Here is a 23,835-nt window from a genome sequence, read left to right as displayed (position 1 = left end):
ATTTCTTATATTTGTAAAGTTTCTATGTTCTGAAATATTCGAAGTTTGTATAAATACCAGCATTATGAGATGTTCGATGTTCGCATGAAGAGCTGCATTCTCCATCCAGGAGCTCAGTTCTGTTGTGGCCGTACCTTGGTGTCAGAAATAAACGTGCATTCAGTTCTACATGTCGTTCTCCACTGACGACCCTGCCTTCGGATTCTTACTTGTTTGTAGTTTCGGCGTAGCACTGTTTAGTGGAGACGCCAGGTACTTCAAAACATCTACATTACTATCTACATTCCAACTAGGCTATGTGAAAGCCGTGGCCTACATGGACAAAAGCCGAAATACTAAAATACTTATACTCTGAAGACCTGTGCATTTCAAAACCTCAGTAAGTCAGTATCACATCAGGCATCCAGCGGTGTTTTCCGCGGACACTCGGCAGCACCCTACGAAATGTCAAAGTCGACCAAGTTGCCAAATATGACAGATGGAATGACATGATTTGTTTACCAAACGTATACTTCAGCTTGGACGGCACAGCCCAACAGTGGTTCGAGAACAATGAAGAGAGCAACAAGTCCGCTTAACGGAAGAACAGTTGAAGAACAGGGCCCAGCATCATGTGCAAACGACACAGTCTTACATGCACAATGGTTCGGCCCTATGCTTCGTCTTGAATCCGAGTACGAAAGAAGTCGACAAAATTTCACACAGGATGGAAGGAGTCGCAGAAGATGTCTTCCAAGCTTTCCTGGCGAAGTACGGCAGGACGACAAGGGAATTCATCAAGTGGTGCCAGCGAATAGCAGAAATTCAGCAGAAGACATTCCCATGAACGAGGTATTACGGACTGCCGAACGTGGTCCCTAAGGCAATTGTGCAGGACTACCATGAGCTCGCCTCTCTCACACTTCAGATAGTAAGGGAAGAGATACAAACAGTGTATGGCCGCCAGAAATGTCGGACCGAGTACGCGAGAGGTAACAATCAGCAACATCGACACCAGACGTCAGGAGGTAATATAGAATGTTGAAGAAGGGTATCGATCTATGACACCAATCTCCGCCACTAGCAGAAAGCGCCATGAAATGACAACCCAGCGTCGGCCAACTCAGGCACAGCTTCCTCATCAAGTAAAACGCCCACAAATGAACACCGATTTGTAGCACATGTAACAACAGGCTGATACGTTTTCACTGCGGGCATCCTGGACACGTCGTCCGCCACTGCAGATAGGCGAGACGAGTGTTTGACGGCTATTATTCTACTAGACGTCAACCATCACAACAGTCCTATCCATGCCAGTCGACTGCAGACGATTATAGTCAACATATGGGAGAAAGTCCACTGCCGTACCCTGGATGATTTCGCTCCCAATAAGGTCACAGTCATTTCTCGACACAGTACTGTGGTAGAAGTCACTCGCCGACTTCAAGGAAAGTGAGAGGGGCTACAATCTATGAAGGTGATGTCGACCTGGGTGAAAATCCCCCATGGGTAACAGTCACCAACATGTGCACTAAATCGGCCTGATGTCATCGTCGACGGGCAACCTAGCTGATTCCGGGGCTTATTTTTATATAATACTGAATGTTTATTGTCGCTAGATAAACAAGACTACATTCCGTGACAGAAGGTGAACAGCCACAACTCATCCCTAAATGTATGTGCGTAGTGATAGGTGAAAAAGCCGGATAAGGTAACTTAGAGTCATCAGCAAAGAATTCTCCTCCGCTACCACAACAGGCAATACAAGGAAGGAAGCTACAGTCGAACTGCCAATAGGATCTGGCCTGACAGAGGAACAACGTCGGCGAATGACAGCTGCTGGGCGTCAATTTTCAGATGCTTTCAAATCAGGAGTGGCGAAACGACGGACCAAGCAGCCCTTGGTAGAATACCATGTCAACACAGGGCCGCACGGGGCAACCGTGCGGTCTAGGGCTCCTTGCCACGGTTCGCGCGGCTACCCCCGTCGGAGGTTCGAGTCCTCCCTCGGACATGAGTGTGAAAAGTTAGATTATGTAGTGTGTAAGCCTAGGGACCTATGACCTCAGCAATTTGGTGCCATAGGGACATACTACAAACAAAATATCAACGCAGGTGAGTGATAATCCACTAATTATCCAGCTGGCTGAAGAACAGATAATCTAGGAGGGTGTGGAGGAGATGCTGCAAAATGACATTATCGAACCTACAGAGAGCTCTTGGCCATCTTCTGTGATCCTCCTCAGGAGGGAGGATGGCACAGGGCGTTTCTGCATCGACTGCTGACGACTGAACAGAATCGTCAACGACGATGTCTACCTACCCATTGCTGCATACTGATGACACGCCAGACCACTTGAAAGGAGCAAAGTGTTTCTCAGCTATGGAAATGTAGGCAAGCCACTGGCAGGCTGATCGATGAAATACTATCTTCACGACTCCTGACACCCTCCACGTATTTAAAGTTATGCCGTTTGGATTGTGTAACTCTCCAGCCATCTTGGAATATATGATAGACAACCTGCTTCTTCGCCATAAATGGACGACGTGTCTTTGTTGTCTGGATAACATTTTCGTTTTTCCGAAGACATTTGGAGAACATCTAAGCCACCTGCAAACAGTGTTAAAATGAGTTCAAACCACAAGTATCCCCCTGAATCTGAAAAACTACCTCTTTATGGAAATACAAATCTTGGGACATACAGGTAATTGCGAAGGAGTCCGTTCCAGTCTAGAGAATGTAAGTGCAATCACAGATCTTCAGCTCCCCAGAATATTCATGGTATGACAAGTCTCAAAATGTGGTCGTACTACCGGCGATTCATAAAGGACTTCTGTACCAAGACACGTCCCTTGCAATAACAGCTGCAAAAGGCAATAGACTTTTATGGAATGAGGTGCAGAAAAGGTCTTTCCTCGTCCTTAATGAGGCAATAACATCATCTCCAGTTCTAACATCGTATAATGAGACAGAGAAAGAATTTATCAGTAGCCGTTTTGGTACAGGTGAAATTCTAGTAGAAATTCAGCAAGGTGCTGAAAACGTGCTAGCTTACTCTTCCAGATAACTCTCCAAGACGAAATGCTCTAACACCGAGAAACAGCGCCTTGCAACTGTGTGGACCATCAACGAGTCCCGGCCGTATTTATTTGGCAAACCATTCACCACTGTGATAGACCGCCTTTCTCTCTGCTAGCTGACTAGCATGAAGGATCCGTCTGGGGAATCTGGTACCAATTCCGCCCTCAGCAGCGCCATTCCACCGAACTGGAATCAACCTCCTTCGGAGGGTCCTGAAGCCGACAAACGCGAATCCATAGATTCACTGATTATCTCGCCCACTGTGTGTCACTAGAGCAGTGGAGTATTGCAAAGTTCCTTGTAAAAGACGTTACTTTGAAACATGTAAAACCCCGTGTGACGATCTCCGATCTCTGAAAAATTTTCCAGTGGACAGTGGTATCAGAGATGATTTCACGTTGCTGTATCGCTCACAGGATGCCACGGCCTTTGATCCACAGACGTATGGCCTCAGACACAGACGTATGGCCTCAGATAACGCTGGAAGATATACTCTCGATGTCGAACAGAGAGACTGGGATACAGTGCTGCCCCTCATGATGTTCACAAACAGCAGAACGAGTTCTTTCCGCTGCATGGTCGCGAGGCTGCAACGACAATGGATAGTGTTCCCGTTTCAACTGGACGACTCGGGATGCCTACGTGAAATACTTCATCTTCGCGACCGAAGAAGCAAGACAGCTATCTCGCATACAGTCCCTGGACGCCGTGGTAAGGGACCGAAAGCGCTACAGTGTCTAGCACCAACCAGTGAGATACAGTCCAGGAGGCTTGGTTTTGATAATAACGCATATGCGGAAAGTAGGGATATCGGAAAAGCTACTAGAATGCTACTTTCGGTCTTATCATATCATTCATTCCTTGTCGGACGTGACACAGGGAGTCGAGAATTATGACACTTCATCTAGGAGACAAAAGCGGAGAGATGTCGTCCTCTGTATGAAACCCTGCTACAGTCCAGACACGCACATCAACGAGGAGACATTCAAGGAAACGGAAGAACCACTCGACAATCGCTAAACTTCGACGAAGAGGTTACTTTCGACGCTAATCTTAGTGAAAAGGATGTAACAACACGACTAGAACGCGAGGATCCGCCAACGTCGCCATACAGATAATCGTTGACGTGGTGCTGCAGTCGGCTCCATTGAGAACATCGGATCGATGTTTGCGCAGCAGAGGTAACGTGCGATGTGTTATGCCGAACGAAGTGCGGTGTGGTGGCTGGCACCGCTGGCTGACGTGCTGCGGGTAGCCACTTTTAAAGCCGACCACCACATTGTTGTTGAAATATCTTACGTTTGCAGATTCAGAAGTACTCGAAGTGTCTGTGAACACCAGTATTCTGGAGTATTCGATGTGTGTTGTTGTTGTACGGTGGTTTTAGTAATAAACGTCTTTTGACTTCTAAGTGTTGTATTTCGGTCACGACACTGCCTTCGAATTTCATTGTGCGTTTCAACGTGACAACAGGACCGCTTGCCTTGTAAGAAAATCACGCTTTGCGGTGCTATTGAGGAAAGCTGTTGAGGCCGGCCGCGGTGGCCGAGCGGTTCTAGGCGCTTCAGTGCGGAAACACGCGACTACTACGGTTGCAGGTTCGAATCCTGTCTTGTGCATGGATGTGTGTGATGTCCCTAGCTAGGTTAGTTAGGTTTAAGTAGTTCTAAGTTCTAGGGGACTGACCTCCCATAGTCCTCAGAGCCATTTGAACCATTGAAAGCTATTGAGACGCTTATAATAATGTTATCTGTCAGGCTTTTTCGGCGCAATTGATTAATAGTGTGTTGTCGGGTGTGCTGCCGAGTTATTGTTTAAGCCGTACACATTCATTTTTCGACACACGATCCAGGTGCTGTTTTGCAGTTATGTGTACTTGTTGCCTGGAAGCCACCCAGGCAGCAAGGACACTAACAGCTCAACTCGCATATTTGAGTCGGGTGTCGAAATATGAATGCAGAGAATGAAAAAGATAACTGGCAGAACACTCGGAAGCACACGATTAATTAGAATAATGATAAACTGACACTTTCTTTCAACTCTTCTTAAATGCTGTGAGTCACGCATTTACCGTGTAATTAGAAGTTATCGTTCCACGTGTCAAGTGGCGAAAAGTAATAAAAGTAAAGAATACCGATAACATTTTTGTTTGTATTTAGGTGCAAGACTGAATCAGAGCAGTTTAACTATCATTGTGACTGGTAGCGTTGTATCATGATGTGTCATAGAACTGCTGCATCTACTGTTTCAGTGTGAATACTGATTATAAAATAATTCTGTACAAGACTCATGTGGCACTTCCGATTAATAGCAGGCTCTCGTTCTATTTCTTAATATTATAGCATTTCTATCTGAGAAAATCATATAGGCCACTATTAACGTAATCTTCATTTTCCAGGCAATAAAATGGAATATACGTGTAAGCCAGGATTCTCAGTATTAAGAACTGTGTGTATTACAGTCTTTTGCCTGATGATAAGAGGAGGCGTTTGTGTTGTAGTGCTATCAGCAGCTCAAGCATGGGACAGTAAGTCCGTAGTGTGGCTACTGCTAGTCTCGGACCAGTGGTGCCACATTTTGTACCATCCCGCGTCGTTGGTGTGAGACAAGCAGTAGCTACACTAGGGAATTACTGTCCCACGTGTGGGCTGCTGTTACCACTACAACGCCTGCGTTTGGAGTTCTGCGATCACCAGTTAGCGTGGACTGCACTCTGTTCAGTGATGAATCACAGTTCTGCACAGCCCCAGAGTGTTACGGCGTAAAGTCAAGCGCCGGCACGCAAGTCGGGAACGATAGAGAAGAGATGGCTGTGAGAAGACGTCAACCAATCGCACACTCACCGACCCCTGTCCAAGACGACAACGCGACAGCAGCGGCCCCTACGTGAAGAAGACATGCGCCGCGACCGACTGGCGACGCCCCAGTTGAAAAGCTGCTTCAAGATAGGCACTTGTATAGAAGCATCAACCCTAGATACTACACTTGTGCTGTCTACGTAGCACAAACTTGTGATTACTTATTTCATTTGTCACATTTTGCTTGCGAAACATATGTGCAATTGCAAAAGTGAAGTGTTGTTTCTAATATTATTGCAATAAAACCCGCTAATACGATTTGTTTCATATGTTTGTCTACGAACCGAGTACACAGGTTTCCTAGACGCCACATATTTGACGACGAGCATGGAGACGTAATACAGAGGAGTGTCGACGACGAGCAGTGAGCCATTATCCAGTGTTTTGGAGAGCCACAGCAGTGTAGTTCCTGGTGCTGGTGTGGCGAACCATTGAGCATGCCTTGATACTTCAAGTTAGGGGCGGCAGGAATTCAGAGAACTCTGACGGCGCAACGATACGTCACAGAACTCCTCGGTCCTCATGCTGCTATCTTTCATAAGACTGTATCGCGGTGCTGTTTTCCAGTACAAGTCTAGTACATACATGGCATGTGTCTCTATGAAGAGCCTGTCTGATGCTGAGGTCCTCCCATAACCAGCGAGATACCAAAATATGTCACCGATAGAATATGTGTTGTATCAGCTCAGACGTCAAAACCGTTCTGGTCTCAGCATTCCAGAGCCAGCTAGAACAGTTGCAAGCCAGCTTGCCTCAGAAGAGGAAGTAATGGTTTTATGATAGTCTTCCGAACTGGATCAAGATGTGCATCGGGACTAGAAGGGGTGCTGTGTCATACTGATAACGGGTCTCGAACTGCCGAGTTGACACCTCCCCTTCTGACAGCTGCAGCTCATCGCAACTACTGCACAGAAAGGACCCCAGATCCATTACCCAAAACCCAGTCAACTACAACCTGGACCTCGAATCACATCTCAGGGTACGGGTGTGGATCATAAAAGGCATGCACACACAGCAGGATTACTGTCGACTGTTCCTCTGTTTTAAAATTTTGTGACTAAGGCTTTATCGCTTGATAGTTGCCGAAACATAGGTCAAAAGACTTCATTTTTGCGACCGAGGGTTGTTATTCCTTTAGTTTTACATCTACCTGTGCTTTTTGGGGAAAACACACTTTGCCCCAGGGGTCAGTCTGAAAGTCAGCAACAGTTGGTGATGGGGAACAGATCACCCTGTGGCTTGTATTGATTGTTACACACACCGCACCTTACGATATCATTAGCTAACCTTACGAGTCCTAATGATTGTTAAGGCAACTGCTATCGCCGTCGAAACCAACCGAGATCAAAAACCTTTGTAGTGAGGTTCAAGTCACCACATGACATACGCGAGATCAATGATTCTGCAGTGTTGTTATCCCTTCCATGTATTATTTTTATCGGAGAAGACTCAAAGCAAAACTGCTGCGGGGCAGAGAATTACCATATGTCTTAGAGCAACATCAGTCAACTATTATTGGCCTCCAAGAGCCAACTTTCTGCGCATCTCGAAGATAACCGCAAGTGCTCGATATGAGCCTGGTCAAAGAAAGGGCTTCTGCACATCATCACAGCGGAAGTAACGAACGCCTTCCATTAATCGGTAATATTTCTTATCGATGCCGAAGCCATCTTCTTTGCAAGAAGGAGCACTAACACAAACAACACCAAATGCAACTATTTCAGGAATGTCTCTCTGCGGACGTTGCAAATTTACCTAACCCAACAGCCTTGCGCACCAAAAGCCGTAATGCACAGATACTCCAATAAAGATTTCAGATGGTGATAAATCAATTCGTCGACTGGGCGACTAACTTTCAATCCAAAGAAGATACAGCCTATCGTTATTACAAAGAGGGTGGTACCAGTAGCTCTGTCGCCGATCTTGGTGTAGGTAACAGCCGTAAAACAGCCATCATTTGCCTCATGCCTCGGCGTCTCTCTGGACAGATATCTTAAGTGTGGCCAACACAAAGAAGAATATGTGGCAGGGTTTTTGGAGGCTTCGGTGATCGATATCCAGTGCTCGACACTCCACTCTACGCTGCTTGTCCATGCTGCTGATGCTATACAGAAAGCCTTGAATGCATTATCCAGTACTTGCTTGGGGAAATAATGCCGACACCCGTATCAGACCACTGCATACCATCCATAACAGGGTTCTTCCTCGAGACTATCCATCGCGAGAAGTGTACCTACTGGATGATGCACCATGGTCAAAAGAACGGCATCGAGAAAATACAAGGAAATTCTACAAACAGGCTTCTTGCTCCGGCGATATTATACATAAGCAAGGGATTAGAGAAAAGAGCAGGTCACGCACATTTTCAAGAATGGTCGTAGGACAGAGGCACATTATTATAGGCCTACACCACTGCGGTCCATCTGTTGTGGAATTATAGAGCTTATTACCTTCAACATGATGTCCGCAAACAGAGAACTTGTGAAACTCAGCTTGCTCTGTTCCTGTATCAGATCCACAGTGCTATAGCACTCAGGTTGATGTCATGTTCCTAGACTTGAAGAAGGAATTTCACTACGTCTTCCATTGTAATGGACAAGCGCTTATAATTCGGCATTCTATAAATCAAATTTGGAAAGTAAGCAAGTCAATGCGGCATTTGTTATAAATTTTATGGAAGAAACGAAATAAAATTATGAGGATGATTCGAATGAAAACCTTAAAAGTTCCACAAAATCTCGAAACATATGTTGCTGTCGTTGCAGCATGTGCAAGAGCGGTGAAGGAAGTGCTAAGTCCATGACGCTCCACAAAACTGTAACACCTACCAACTCCACCGTTAAAGCCTGTTAAGTTCCACTGTAGCGCTGGCTTACGAGCGTGTATTTGAATCATTTTTGTATTAATTCCAATGCCATTTTGACTGTGTCCTTGAATCCAATTCATCTTCTAGTTTTAGCCATTTTGCATTCAGTCTTCTATTTGCAAATTTAGTCTTCTTCATTTTTTTAGTTCTTCTTTACTAGTCCGCCAATCACGAATGATTTTTTCTGTTGGAGGAGGGCCTAAATGCCGCTCAGCTGCTGTTTCCATGTTCTTCTGCATGTGCTGTTACTTTCAATTTATAGCCCGCATCATATGAATACCTTTTATTTTTTTCCATTTCGAAAGTAGCCACTAACAATAACCGATTACAAAAATCACGTTCAGTTCAAGTTCACTGGTATTGTAGACTGTAACGATTCGTCATAGTTCATATAGTGTTCTGGGTTTGTGATGACTGGGCGGGAGAGCCACAGTCTTAGCGAACTTGTGAATCCTCGCATCTCATGTTCAAAGCATCTGTGCACTGCTGCTGCCAGTTGAATCAAATGTTGCCAGACAGAGAAAGGTTTCTCGCGGCATCGAATGTACAGGGTGTTTTACTAAATGTGTTTGCCTCTGTAAGTTACGAAGTAATAGGCGACGGTAATATTTATTGCGGTAGGTCACCATAAGAGACGTTACACTGCGGAGCTATGAACATAATTTATTGTGTTATTATCCAAAGAGTTACAGCAAAAAGATACGATTTTTAAAATGGAACAATTGTTGTTTATATCATGCACTGGAATCAGTGACATCAGCTATGAATACATCAATTTAAATTGGACTCCTATTTAGTTTGGGAACTACAAACCTTCAAAGTTTCACGGACAGACACCACACACGCTGCGCATAACGCGATGCGCCTTCTAAATGTGGTGCGGCCGAGTTGTAACGCCGCCGGTGTCACGGAGCGAGAAGCTTCCTCGATGCGCTGTTAGACTGCCGTCTGTCGCCGCTCACGGCCGTATACCCGACAGTTGGAGCCACACAAACAAACGGGGCTCAATATACCACAGTTACCGACATCGGATGAAGATGGCATACACGAACAACGAGTACGTTGACTTACTGCTGATGCTCGGCGAGTGCCGACACGATGCCACTGAAGCAGCCATGTCGTACGCTTTGAGATATCCTAGGCGAAGAGCTCCGGCAGCCATTACGTTCTTACGTGCCAAACAACGACTCCGGGAAACAGGCAGCTTGGTAATGCGCCGCAGTAACAGACGAAAACTGCAAGAAGTGAGGAGACGGAGGTGTTTGTTTTAGCTGCAGTACACCACGATCCTCATGTCAGCTTACGAGCCGTTGCTGCAGTCTCTGATGTCAGTCTCACATCTGTGTGGCGGATAGTACACGGCCACAGGTTTCATCCGTACCGCCTGTCACTGATGCAGGAGCTGCATGGGAACGACTTCCGTGCGAGAGTTACATTTTGTGAATGGGCCATCCGTAATTTCACGTGGAGTCTTTACAAGGTGTTACGTTCTCTGATGAGTCTTCACAAATTATGGTGCAGTGAATCGCCAATAACGTGCACTACTGGGCCGCAGACAATCCTCGGTGGGTACGACTTGTCGACCGTCAACGTCGGTGGTTTATTAATGCATGGTGTGGAATCCTTGGGGATGAAATCATCGGTCCACACTACTTCCCAGGTACACTGACAGGTGAGTTACATCGCGCGTTTACAGTCGACAGTTTGGAACATGAGTCCATACGTGGATGCAGCACGATGGTCACCCAGCCCATTCTGCGCGTTCTGTTGCGGAAGAACTAAACAACAGGAAGGTGGTCGGGGCGCCATGGTCCTCATTCATGGCCCGCAAGGTCGCCCGATTTTGTGGGGATATCTAAAGGATCGTGTTTACGTCACTGAGATCACATTCCCAGATGATCTAAAACGGAGCATCGGGGACGCATGTTGCTCCGTGACACCGGCGATGTTACATCTCGTCCGCATTGCATTGTGCATTCAGAAACATGGACACACATTTGAACATCTCATTTACATCAACTTCCCACCGCCAGAACATCCATCACCCACAACACAGCCATGTATTATGCACAGCGTGTGTTATCTGCCCATGAAACTTTGAAGGGTTGTAGCTCCCAAACTAAAAGTGATATGAATGTAATTTAATTTGATGTAGATACAGCTAGTGTTAATGAGACCAGTGCGTGATAGAAACAACTATTGTGCCATTTTAAAAATTGTATCTTTTTGCTGTAACTCTTTGGATAATAACACAATAAACTATGTTCTTAGCTCCGCAGACAGTGTAACGTTTCTTATGGTGACCTACCACAATAAATATTACTGTCGCCTATTACTTCGTAACTTACAGAGGCAAACACATTTAGTGAAACACCCTGTATGTCCATTTTTAAGACTGGTGGGAATTTTAAATCAAACACTGGACATTTTTATATTAATTTCGAGTATAAGATATATGTGAATTCTGGAGTCAATTTTTCGAAGGAAAAAATGCGTCTTATAGTCTGTAAAATACGATAATAAGTTCCTCACCATAGGTCTTTCACAGAATTTTATGAGCCTCAGCCGTAGATTTCTTCATGTTAAAGCAGAAAATTAAAACTGCACAAAAGATGAGAATTGGGCTCGTAAGTTGACACATTCAATCGAGAATAACTTTACGATGCAATCACAAGTCGATTAATATTCTGATGGATTTACATTTACAAATACCTAAGCTTATTGTATGGAAATTACTACGTATCTTCTGCACCACCAATTGCCGATGCTGCCATCTATTGCAAAACGGTGGAAGAAAATATTTTAACTATATGACGTCTTGTATGTATTTCAGACAAGTGAATATAGCTACATAGTTAGAGCTGTGCAACGTCAGAAAGGACGAGATAAAAGGATAGTCTACGAGTAATCCAAGCTACGGCAGACATCGTGGCAGGTTATTGCCTTGCCAACAAGTTTATTACTATTTGTGACTTCGTTTAGAGAGGCCCCGGTAATGGGGAGCCACCAGATAAACGTAATGTTTACCTTTTATGAACTGCAGTTATATTTCAAACTGAACATTAGTACTAATATTGCTTAGCTTTCATGGGACTTACACCAAGTAGCAGTCTGAGTACAAACTGAAGACACAGCAGTGCTTGTGGTGGTGGAAGCGGCATTTCTCGGAAGAACGCCTTACCTGTCGTACAGGTGTCCCGTCCAGCAGTACACTGCAGCGTGCGGTGATTTATGTAGAATTCCTTCATATGCTTATCTTCAGTTAGTATAGCTACTAATTTCTGTTTCCGTGTATTGCCAACAAGTTTATTGGAAAATATGCACTCCTAGGAGTATCTGAACGCTGCACTGCCACTAATTTAAAACACGCGTTATGGAATGGGCGGTACAGCATTGGGGAACATCCTGTAGGTGCTTCTTGTGATGTAGTGAGGCAGAGGGAGTGAGCACTCACCTCAGTTTACCAACAGGCAGATCTTTCCGATAATAAGCAACGACGCCTTTTCTTTGACTAGGCTCCAACTTCAGCCAGCTGGTGAACGACAATTGGAGAGAATTTTGGACGGTGCTGAAGCCGACCTTCCAGGAGAGGTTCGGACTGCTCTTCTTGGAATTCGCCCTCAAGGTCTTCCAGAAAGTCCCACTCGACGACGTCTGCCCGCGGTAAGAGGAGCCGGCGGGCGGCGCCAAGTGTAACAGGCTCCTGCACTGTACGTATCTTCAATAAAGCTAATATCCGAGCTGTTTGTCTTTACTGTTTACTGTTTTGCCACCGCGTGCAACCCAACAGAAGGTGTACATTCTGTAAGTAACATTATGAAAAGCACCAGTTTGCATTTCATTTATTATAATGTTGTTCTACCAAGAACCGACGAAAGATTCTGTTAACATAACATTTTTATATAAATTAGACATCTAAACACCTGTAGTGAAGCTGTGATGTAAATTAGACGTTCAAAACATACAAGTACTTACGAGATTGTATTGACTGTGGCTCCAGAAAAAGAAAAAAGAAAGATCATTAGTATTTATATGTTCCATATCGTCAAATACTTATTGGAAACGTGGGTTGAATATATAAAGTTATCACACTCTTTTATCGATCGCAGGTTTCCCATTGTGATTTTCATCCGTAGTTAGAAGACTGCGCGAATTAAGAATGTAAATTGTACATCTGGGATTTAGAAGCATATTCCACTAAGGGAAAGATAGATACGGCCTCCAGGAAAATAAAAGAGAACTTTGGAGAAAACAGAAGCAGCTCAATGACTATCAAGAGCTCAGGTATAAACCCTGTACTGAACAAAGAAGGGAAGGCTGAAAGACGGAAGGAGTATATAGAGGGTTTGTGCAAGGGAGACGAAGTTGATGGCAGTATTAAAGAAATAGAAGAGGATGTAAATGAAGATGTGATGGGAGATATGATACTGCGTGAAAAATTTGACAGGGCACTGAAAGACCAAAGTCGAAACACAGCCCTGGAAGCAGACGACCTCCGTCAGAGCTACTGACCGTCTTTGGAGAACCACCCATGACAAATGTCTTTCATCTGGCCTGAAAGATGTATGAGACTGGTGAAATACCCGCAGACTTAGAAATCATGTGCCGGCCTGTGTGAATATTACCGAATTATCAGTTTAAAAAGTCATAGTTGCAAAATACTGACACGAATGTTTTGCAGAGGAACGGGAAAAAAGTTGTAGAAGCTGACCTCGGGGAAGATCAGTTTGGATTCGAGCGAAATGTAGGAACATGCGAGGCAATACTGATCCTACTACTTATCTTAGAAGACAGGTTAAGGAAAGGCAAACCCACGGATATCGCATTTTTAGACGTACGTAAAGCTTTTGACAGTGTTGACTGGAATACTTCTCTGTGAAATTCGAAAGGGGTAAAATACAGGGAGCGAAAGGCTATTTATAACTTGTACAGAAACCAAATGGCAGTTATAATAGTCGAGGGGCGTGAAAGGAAAGCAGTGGTTGAGAATGGAGTGAGACAAAGTTGTAGCCTATCCCCTACGTTACTCAATCTGTACAATGAGCAAGCAGTAAAGAAAACAAAAGAAAAATTCGGAGAAGGAATTAAAGTTCAGCGAGAAAGAACAAAAACTTTGATGTTTACTGATGACATTGCAGTTCTGTCAGAGATAGAAAATGTCTTCGAAGAGCAGTTGAACGGAATAGATGGTGTCTTGAAAGAAGGATATATGGTGAAAATCAACAAAATCAAATAAGGATAATGGAATTTAGTCGAATAAAATAATGTGATGCTGAGGGCATTAGATAAGGAAACAAGACACTATAAGTAGTAGATCAGTAGGATCATGCAGCACATAAAGCTGAATTAAGCCAGTCTTCGGACTGAAGACCACAACAACAAGTAGCATCCATATGCACATCGCAGATATTAACTGATGATGACCTAAGTAGAGAGGATTTAAAATGTAGAGTGGCAATGTCAAGAAAAGCGTTTCTGAAGAAGAAAAATTTGCTAACACAAAATATAGATTTCAGTATTAGGAAGTCATTTCTGAAAATGCTGTTTTTGTTTGGTGTGTAGGCATGTCGGGAGTGAAACATGGACGGTAAATAGTTTAGGCAAGAAGAGAACAGAAACTTTCGATGTATGGTGCTACACAAGAATGCTGAAGTTTAGATGTGTGGATCACATAACTAATGAGAAGGTACTGAACAGAACTAGGGAGAAAAAAAAATTGTGGCACAACGTTACTACAAGAAGGAATCGGTCGGTAGGACGCATTCTTAGAAGTCAAGAGGTCACCAATTTAGTATTGGTGGCAAGTGTGGAGGATAAAAATTGTAAAGGGATACCAAGGGATGAGTACAGTAAGCATACTGAGAATGGTGCATGTTGCAGTAGTTATTCGGAGATGAAGAGGCTTACGGAGGATAGAGTAGCATAGGTAGCTGAATTAAGCCAGTCTTCGAACTGAACACCACAACACCAACAAGTTGCATCCATGTGCACACCCGTAGATATTAAAATACTGTACACCACTTTAACCTTTTTTGGCACGCCAAAATTCTGACGGTAGGATTACACCGAGCCTCAATTTTAGTTTACTGAAGTCTAATGCAGTAATAAAACATTCCACAGATTATAGGGAAGCAGCATCTGACCGTTAACAGATTGCACTACAACACAGCCTCTCATATTATTCATACGTTCCTTATGTATCGACTGTCTGTCGTAATTATTCGAAAGAATTTTGTGAAATTTTCTGCAGAATATTTCCGCAACATTGGGAAGTGAAATGAAATGGTGTTACAAATTTTCGTCACATTTTGCATATTGTTTATAATCGTTCTATTAAGCACTTGCAAATATATTTAGAGGATCGCTGATGGATTCACTGATTTCAGGGCTAGCGTTATTGGTGTCGTATGTAATACACAAACAGTAGTCACAGAATGAAGCGAAGCTAATGGATAGAATATCCTAAAAAGCGTTCAGGTTACTGCTGCTGCATACGACACAGTAATGGCACAGGCTTAAGGCAGCTTCCGGTAGAACGGAAACATGATGTACGTGTGAAAGTTGCGGAAAAGAAAACTAGGAAGAAAGACAAATCGCTATCCCTATTTGTTGCAGATGGCAACAACGCGTATCTACGCCATCCAAGACATTGCATATTCAATCTAATGTAGTAACACTTCGTCTCCAATAAGACAATAATAGTCATTGAAAGCAAAAATAGTTATAATTGGATATCAAACTTACGCGAAAGAACGAAACTCGTAATACTGACATTATTCTTTAACTTTTAACCACAAAGTAATTATTACTGCGAATATTAGAAGATATCTGCATCGGTGCAGACCGTTCTCCGCAGAGACCTCTACTTATCCGTATAGAAGTCTAGCGTTCGGAAACGTACAGTTCGTTTCGTCAACACATATAACGTTAACATCGTCTGAAGTACAATATTATCTCGCTTCTCCTGGTTCTGACGACAATGTAATAATCCAGGGTGGGCCAAAGGTTAGAAACGAGCTTTAACTGAGAATAAATTCCTTATTTGTCATTAGTTTCCGTTCATATTTCACGAGCTTCAAGACCAGTGATCGGAGATTCTGTACTCTTATGTAATAAAACATTCCACAGATTATAGGGAAGCAGCATCTGACCGTTAACAGATTGCACTACAACACAGCCTCTCATATTATTCATACGTTCCTTATGTATTGACTGTCTGTCGTAATTATTCGAAAGAATATGAAAGAATTTGAAACAGAGGTAAAGACAGAGGATTAAATAAAAAAATTATTGTCTGCTATAATCTTTTCTTGATTTTTGACTCACACTGTATAAGAAATTTCTTTGAATAGAAAAGCTTATATTTACAGATCAACACGGATTTAGAAAGCATCACTGATGTGAAATTTAGGTTGTTCTTCTCTCCCACAGTATCCTGTGAACCATGGATGAAGGTCAACAAGGAGTTTCCGTATTCTTAGACTTCCGGAAACTATTTGGTACAGTACCACACTGCACAATGTTTACGAAGTTCCGCACAAACGGAACAGGTTGTCAGCTGTGTGGAGTGGCTCGAAGACTTCTTCAGTAGTTGAATACACTATTTTGGCCTGGACAGCAAGTGTTAGTCGGAGTGTCCCAAGGGAGTGTGCAGGACCGCTGTTGTTCTGTATAAACACACACGGTCTGACGCATCGTGTGAGCAACGGTCTGCAGCTGTTTGCTTCTGCGCTGTACTGTACGGGAAAGTGCCGTCTTTTACTTTCACTTCTTGTGGTCAACCTATTTCACGTTATTGGTGTGGCAGGGTTTGTGTAGTCCCATATTAAATTTATTTGGAATTAAAAAAGGGCATGTTCTGTTCTAAAAATTGGTGAGAAGTTACCGTGACAGCGTACATCAATTACAAAAGTTTTAATTTTTCCACAACAACATAATTTTCTGAAAATTCTTCTAGTTTTCAATCATAAGGTTCACATTGTCAGGAATGGGAGTAATAATATTACACTTACAGTGACCTTATTTTATCTGTAATGAATAGTTTGTTTGCACGTAATATTTGGAGCAAATGATGTTCAATCAGTGTCTTCGTCATATTTGAAACCTCATTCACTCGTTGGAACAGGTAAGCACAAAAATTCACCACATTTATGACACCGAAGTTTTGTTTTCGTATCTTTGTATCTAGCCGATATTATGCACCCGCACTGTGGTGAACCTTTTTTTTTTTGGGCGGGGGGGGGGGGGGGGGGGAGGGGGCAGTTTCATTCGAATTTGTCCTACATTTTCGCTTCAGTTGCAGTTGAAGATTTCGATGTAAATTTCGTATGCCAGGGAAATTTCGTGGCACACGACTTTTCTGAAATGTTAGCGGTAAAAAAAGTACATACAGAGTTTCAATTAATCAAGCAATAAACTACATACAATACAGTTTATTTTACTGTTTCAACTTACCATATTTGTGGAACCAGAGAGATTCCACTATTGTTTGATAACACTCGGTGACGGAAAAGGCGTCTGTTTTCTCCACATACCAAGATTAATGCTCAAGCTTGACTGATCTTCTGAAAGTACGCTTCCGAAGCGTTCAAGTACAAATGATGCACCATCGCATGACAACGTCGAGAAATACATCAACTAGGGCTTGTGAAATCCCAGCACAGTAACTAAGGTTAAATCATTGCAGGAGAATACAAGATGATTTGCGTAGAATTTATGTTTTGTTTTATGAATGGTAACTTACGCTAAATGAGGGGACATGTAACTTAATGACGATGAGGAGAAAAACTGTCCTATAATGTTCAAATTATTAGTGGTGTGTTCCTTAACGCAGTCACGTGTTTTAAATATCCAAACGTCACGTTGCAAAGCAACACGAAATGGAAGAAACACGTGAGCTTTGGTTGTAGGGAGGCGAATGTCGACTCCGGTTTATCGAAGGAATCCTGGGAAAGTTTAGCTGATCTGTACGGTGCCCGCCTACAGAACACTTGTGTGACCCATTCTTGAGTACTGGTCGAGTGTTTGGCGTACCTAGCAGATCGAATCAGTTCAGACACATGTTGCTGTATTTGTTACCAATAGGTTCGATTAACAAGCAGGTGTTATGCAAATGCTGCATGAACTCTAAAGCTATTTTTTCTGGAAGGAAGGGGATGTTCTTTTTGCGAAACACCACTCATAAAGCAGCATTGGCGACAGAGTCCAGAATGATCTTACTGTCGCCAACATATATCTGGCGCAAGGACCGCGAAGACAAGATAAGCCAAATCAGGACTGGCAAGGAAACATATGGACTGACGGTTTTCTCTCGCTCCATTTGCGAGAGGATCAGGAAATGGAGCGACTAACAGCTTTGTCATTATGAGAAGGGTACCAATATTGACTGTAGCGATTGGCAATTTCTCTCATCGACCTGAAACCCATTCCACGAATGACACAACATTCTTATGTGAGTAGATCTCACGTTTTGGCGCTCCTCCTGATCAGGGAAAACAGAATCATATCTACATTGAGATTTTCACTCTGGAGTGTGCGCTGATATGAAACTTTCTGGCAGATTAAAACTGTGTGCCGGACCGAGAGTCGAACTCGGGACCTTTGACTTTCGCGGACAAGTGCTCTACCAACTGACCTACCAAAGCACGACTCACGCCCCGTCCTCACAGCTTTACTTCTGCCAGTACCTCGTCTCCTACCTTCCAAACTTTACAGAAGCTTCGTATCAGCGCACACTCCGCTGCAGAGTGAAAATATTGTGGAAACATCCCCCAGGCTGTGGCTAAGTCATGTCTTCGCAATATCCTTTCTTTCAGGAGTGCCAGTTCTGCCAAGTTCGCAGGAGAGCTTCTGTAAAGTTTGAAAGGTACGAGACGAGGTACTGGCAGATGTAAAGCTGTGAGGACGGGGCGTGAGTCGTGCTTGGGTAGCTCAGTTGGTAGAGCACTTGCCCGCGAAAGGAAAGGTTCCGAGTTCGAGTCTCGGTCCGGCACACAGTTTCAATCTGCCAGGAAGCTTCAGAGTCATGTCTCTTTAAAGCGTTCTCACCATTGCTCGACATGAACTGTATTGGAACCCGCATTTACCACCCAGCCGCTAACGGTCTTTTAGAACGATTTCATTGGCAACGGCCTCGCCCAGATGCGATCGCACAGGGTAACGGACTGACAGCCTACCTATTTTTTCACTATGTCTCCTAAGAAGATCTCAACGCAACAATGGCTGAATGGTCAGATACTTCGATTTCCGGGAGAGCTCTTTGTCAACACGTCAAACAGTATTATTGAATCCTTAGATTTTGTGCCACATCTTCGTTCGCAGATCCACAACTACGAAACACATAATGGCAGGCCACGACCTTCTTCCATAAGTGGATAGGACGCTTCGACGTTCGCCTCCGCATCAATGCTGACCAGGGCAAACAGTTCGAGTCATATCTATTTAAAGCATTCTCAGCATTATTCGATGTGAAATGTGTTCGGATCCGCATCTATCATCCAGCCGCTAAAGGTGTTTTCGAACGGCTTCATTGGTAATTAAAGGCCTTCGTCAGATGCCATGCCACAGAGCATTGGACTGTGAATTCCAAAGAACGTCTTACCCAGCTAGCATTCGTTTTTCGCGACTTAAAGTTGTGCAAGCACGTTTTAGTCCAGAATAATGCTGTTCGAAAACCATTCCAACCATCTTATGATGGTCCAGTGCTGGTATTGACAAGCCACAACAAAACGTTCGATGTTGACATCAATGGCTCGTCTGTCACAGTATCCACTGACACACACGAGCAAACCTTCGTCCCAGCTACCACCGAGACACTACCCACGTTTAGTTCTATGAGCTAAATACAAAATACAGATATAGATGTTCTTTGCAGTCTTACAATTACGATAGCCCATATTAATTAACTGTTACGTTGTGTAGCCTTTTCGTGTGTCAAAACTATCCAGTACCCTTAACAAAATCTCCATTTATGTGGGGTGTAGTGTGAAATACAATTTGTAACTGTCATAAGGTTTGTTTCGCTAGTAAACCTCAGTAATTTTAGCATATTATTTCTTTGTGAAGATACAATTAATTTTGAGAGCAATTCTGTTTTAGATTTTACCTGTAGTGAAATTTACATTCGCAATGCCTAGTGCAATAGATATGACATTTTTAAAAATTTACTGCGCAACCGGTGTTGGTATTGTCGTTCAGCAACTATCTGTCAAATTCTTAATTCATTTATGTAAGGCGACGAAAAATGTAGAATTACGTTTGAGTACTGATGCTTCTTTTAACCAATCTTGTATGAAAATAACAAATCATTTTAATAATTTTAATAACTTTTAGTCCTCTGTACCAACCTGAAAGTATTTTTTCAATTATAGTAGAAATATATGGAAGATTATAAAACAGAGATCTAATGGTGTGTAACAAATTTTCTATCAATTGTACGTTTTTCTTCTTCTCCTTCTTGTGATTACTGAAAACAATGCTACATTTTTATTTTCTTTCTTGATTGCGGGATCAGAGAGAAAATAAAACACTTATTTAATTTTTTTAAAATTTTATGATAAAATAATTAATCTAAACCTGATAAGTTTGGGTTGCTAACAAAGAGAAAGTAAGATAAATCCCATATGTAGGGCAGTTTGAAGGAAATTGTGCTAAAGATTTCTGTTTGTCTCGGTAGCAAGAACAAGGCTGAACTTAATCTACAAAAGTCCTGAAGAATATATCGTTCTTCAGGACTTGGGTGTATTAAGACATATTGACAGAACTCGTAATTGAGTGAAGTATCTTCTTCATTATGTCGAAAGACTGCAAGTAGTTACAAACCAATTCAAATTTGTTTATATATACAGTTCCATTATGATCATTTGCAACCTGTAAATTCGAAGTTTTTCTTTATAAAATGGAGTGACAAAAAACATATGTTAATAGTAGAAAAATGGAAACAAATTTTCCTTTGATGTATTATTTATTATGGTACATGATTTGTTGCGGCTGTTCAAGCTGGTAGATTTTACAAAATGTTTAATACGATAATGTGTACACTAATGAATGAGTTAGACTGCACATTCATCAATATTTAAACCTGGGAATTAAGGTTCTAACATTCCTTAGAATGGTGAGAAGTAGTTATGGATCAATGGTCATATATTGGCTTCCAGTGGACTTCCTGTTATCTGCAAAAACCTTCGAAAGTTGTGTGGGGCTACAGTACATCAGCTTGGTATTTTAGTTCTGTTGTTCTACCCATTCTATGTGTATTTAACCTATTGCAAAATAAACTTTTACTGGTAAAAACATTCAGTATTCAGTGCACCAGTAAATATTGGGCTAATTTGTCACTAACACAAAAGGAGCACCAAGTTTGGTGAGCAGATGTAGATAGCAGCTGCCCACATAAACGACATTTATACATAATAACATACACTTTGTGAGATATTATGCGCTCACTAGCAATACATATGAACCAGGTACGACGTCAGATGCATCTGCCACAATCAGTCGGTACTGTGTAACTGGTGAGATGAGAGAAAGAGTTAGCAAGGCGACAATCTAATTTTAGTTAACCATGCACGTACTTAAAATTTCTTGTCACATCGTTCAGTTTGGTAAGTGCAAATGTCAAAAACGAAGAGCCTGTCTGTAAAATATTGACAGTTGTTACCCTGCTAATGAGAATATTGTGGATGATGAGCCTCATTTGTGAGCAAAATTTGCTGACAATGTGTGACGGATTGTAGAGAGAGTAGCGGGATTGCACGCTGCCCATGTCCGTACTGCTGTGCACAGGAACAGCTTGGCAGGAGAGTGATGTAGCGCGAGCCGGCGGCGTGCGTTGGGAGGGGCTGCCTCTATTTTGGAAGGAACACCTCGTCCAATGGTACCTTCCCAAACACATTGGCCGCTAAGGACTTGAAGATGAGCCCGAAGGACTCCTCGAAGGTGGGACGCAGGGCTCCCCAAAACTCAATCCAGTTTTCGTTCAGCAGGCGGTTGAAGCCGGGACCTGTTGGGACATCAGAGTTCAATGTTAGTTATGGAAAGGAGCGCTTATACTGCTGTAGGTGGAAGAGTTTACTTTTAATTGAAGAAGTAACAATGAGAGCATACAAATCCAAGATGAAAGGTACAGAAATACCACGCGTCAAAAAAGACTTGCTAGTGGGAGAAATAAAGAAGGAAAAGCAAAATTAGAGTTTAACATCCTGTGGTATATAGTTCGGTCTTTTGTTTTTGCACTTCTAGGGGTTACCGTTATTATCTACTAGCCTGTATTCCCACTTCTTTCAGTTTTGATCCAGTACCAGTAGGTGGACATGGGAGTATGTTTTTCTTGCACAACTTTCCTTGTTTTTCTTCCTGCTGAAGTTCATTGGCTGTCACGGAAAGTTCTGTTGTCAGATTGTGTACCATAGACCTTGGTGGAATGGTACATTTGTGTCTGGATTTCGACGTTGTTCAGGGGCAGTGGTCAGGAGTGGTGGCATGTCGAATCTGTTTTTTGATAGATGCGTTCAGGAATTTGTTCACAGTCTGGCTGAACTTGTTTGAAGTGTGGTCACCTACACGACCTCATAAGATTGTTGTGTGTGTGTGTGTTTGTGCGAGGGAGGGAGGGAGTGTGGGGACGGGGGCTTTGGCGCTGTAAGCTACGTCAGTCGTGTAGTGCAGATCCGCCTCAGTTGTGGCCATCCTGCTAGGAAAGCCGCAGGATGCTCTAGCGGGAATCTGATGAAGATATCTAGGAGATTATTGCTGTCACGGCAATGCAATTTCAGACTATTTTTCTAAAGCTCCAGTCAAATAGCACGCAGTAAAAATGGACATCTAAACATTGCCGGGCATACTTTGATATTTCTTCTTTTATCACGTAGATCATTTCTACCTATGTAGGTGAGAGACAAAAAAATATTTTGGCATTCGCGGGAGATGGTTCAAATGGCTCTGAGCACTATGGGACTTAACAGCTATGGTCATCAGTCCCCTAGAACTTAGAACTACTTAAACCTAACTAACCTAAGGACATCACACAACACCCAGCCATCACGAGGCAGAGAAAATCCCTGACCCCGCCGGGAATCGAACCCGGGAACCCGGGCGTGGGAAGCGAGAACGCTACCGCACGACCACGAGATGCGGGCCATTCGCGGGAGAAAGTTGGAGATTGTAATGTCTCGAAAAGATCCCACCGCAACGAAAAATGACTTTTTTTTTAATGATTGCAACCCCAACTCGCTTGCGACATCTGTGACACTGTGTTCCCTGCTTCGCGGTATTACAGAACGAGCTACTTGATCTTTTTCGGTGTCAGCCGTCAGTTCTATCTCTTCCGGACCCCACATCGCGCAGTGGTACTGAAGAGGGCGGTAGAATGTAGCGTAGCCTGTCTCTTTAGTAGATTTGTTGCACCTTCTAAATGTTTTGTGCTAGTAGAACGTAGTATTTGATACTCTTCCACACAGCACTTCCTATGCCATGTTTTCAGTTTAAGTTATTTGTTATTACAATCCCTAGGTATTTAACTGAACTGCTAAATTTTAAGCTTGTGTGATTTGTTGTATAACCGAAATTTAACGGAATTTCTTTAGTACTCAGGTGGAGGAGGTGACATTTTTTATCAACGTCAACTGCCACTTTCCACGCCATACGGACAGCGTGTCGAGATCATTTCGTTTTGATCTTCTGGTGACTTCACTGTATGGTAAACGACAGCATAATCTGCAAGCAATGTATGAAGGTCGCTCACGTTATCTCCTAAATCAATGGCATAGGGTAGGTAACAGCACAGGACCTGTAACACTTCCTTGGGTTTCATTAGATGACATCATGCCAACTACTACGAACAGTGGCTGTTCTGACAGGAGTTCACGAATCCAATCGCACGGAAAGATGGTACTCCACAGGCACGCAGTCCGACGAGGAGCCACTCGGATTCTAGTTTCGCAGCGTTACAGAAAAGCCTATGTGTATTCTGAAAGCTAAGGGACAGCACAAGTGACCACTTTAAGCTTTCAATTGGGTCTCAAGGATTGAAAGATCGAGACGCTGGGTGAAAT

At 43.1% G+C, this 23,835-nt stretch overlaps 2 protein-coding genes across 2 annotated transcripts in view; one reads left to right on the top strand and one right to left on the bottom strand.

The window, feature by feature from the left end:
- The window catches only part of LOC124545592, a 71,047-nt gene extending 58,595 nt beyond the window's left edge, over nt 1–12,452 (top strand). Inside the window, exon 5 of the mRNA XM_047124540.1 lies at nt 12,301–12,452. Within this exon, the coding sequence (XP_046980496.1) occupies nt 12,301–12,452 (152 nt within the window). The remainder of the gene's footprint in view (nt 1–12,300) is intronic.
- An 8,276-nt stretch (nt 12,453–20,728) lies between these two features.
- LOC124545248 (protein takeout-like) overlaps nt 20,729–23,835 on the bottom strand; it is a 57,616-nt gene continuing 54,509 nt past the window's right edge. Inside the window, exon 6 of the mRNA XM_047124121.1 lies at nt 20,729–21,785. Coding sequence (XP_046980077.1) covers nt 21,631–21,785 — 155 coding nt within the window. The 3' untranslated portion in view covers nt 20,729–21,630. The remainder of the gene's footprint in view (nt 21,786–23,835) is intronic.

The sequence above is a fragment of the Schistocerca americana genome, chromosome 8, assembly GCF_021461395.2.
Source record: "Schistocerca americana isolate TAMUIC-IGC-003095 chromosome 8, iqSchAmer2.1, whole genome shotgun sequence".
Classification (NCBI taxonomy): domain Eukaryota; kingdom Metazoa; phylum Arthropoda; class Insecta; order Orthoptera; family Acrididae; genus Schistocerca; species Schistocerca americana.
Note: the sequence above shows the minus strand (reverse complement) of the source record. Positions and strands in the feature narration are given on the sequence as shown.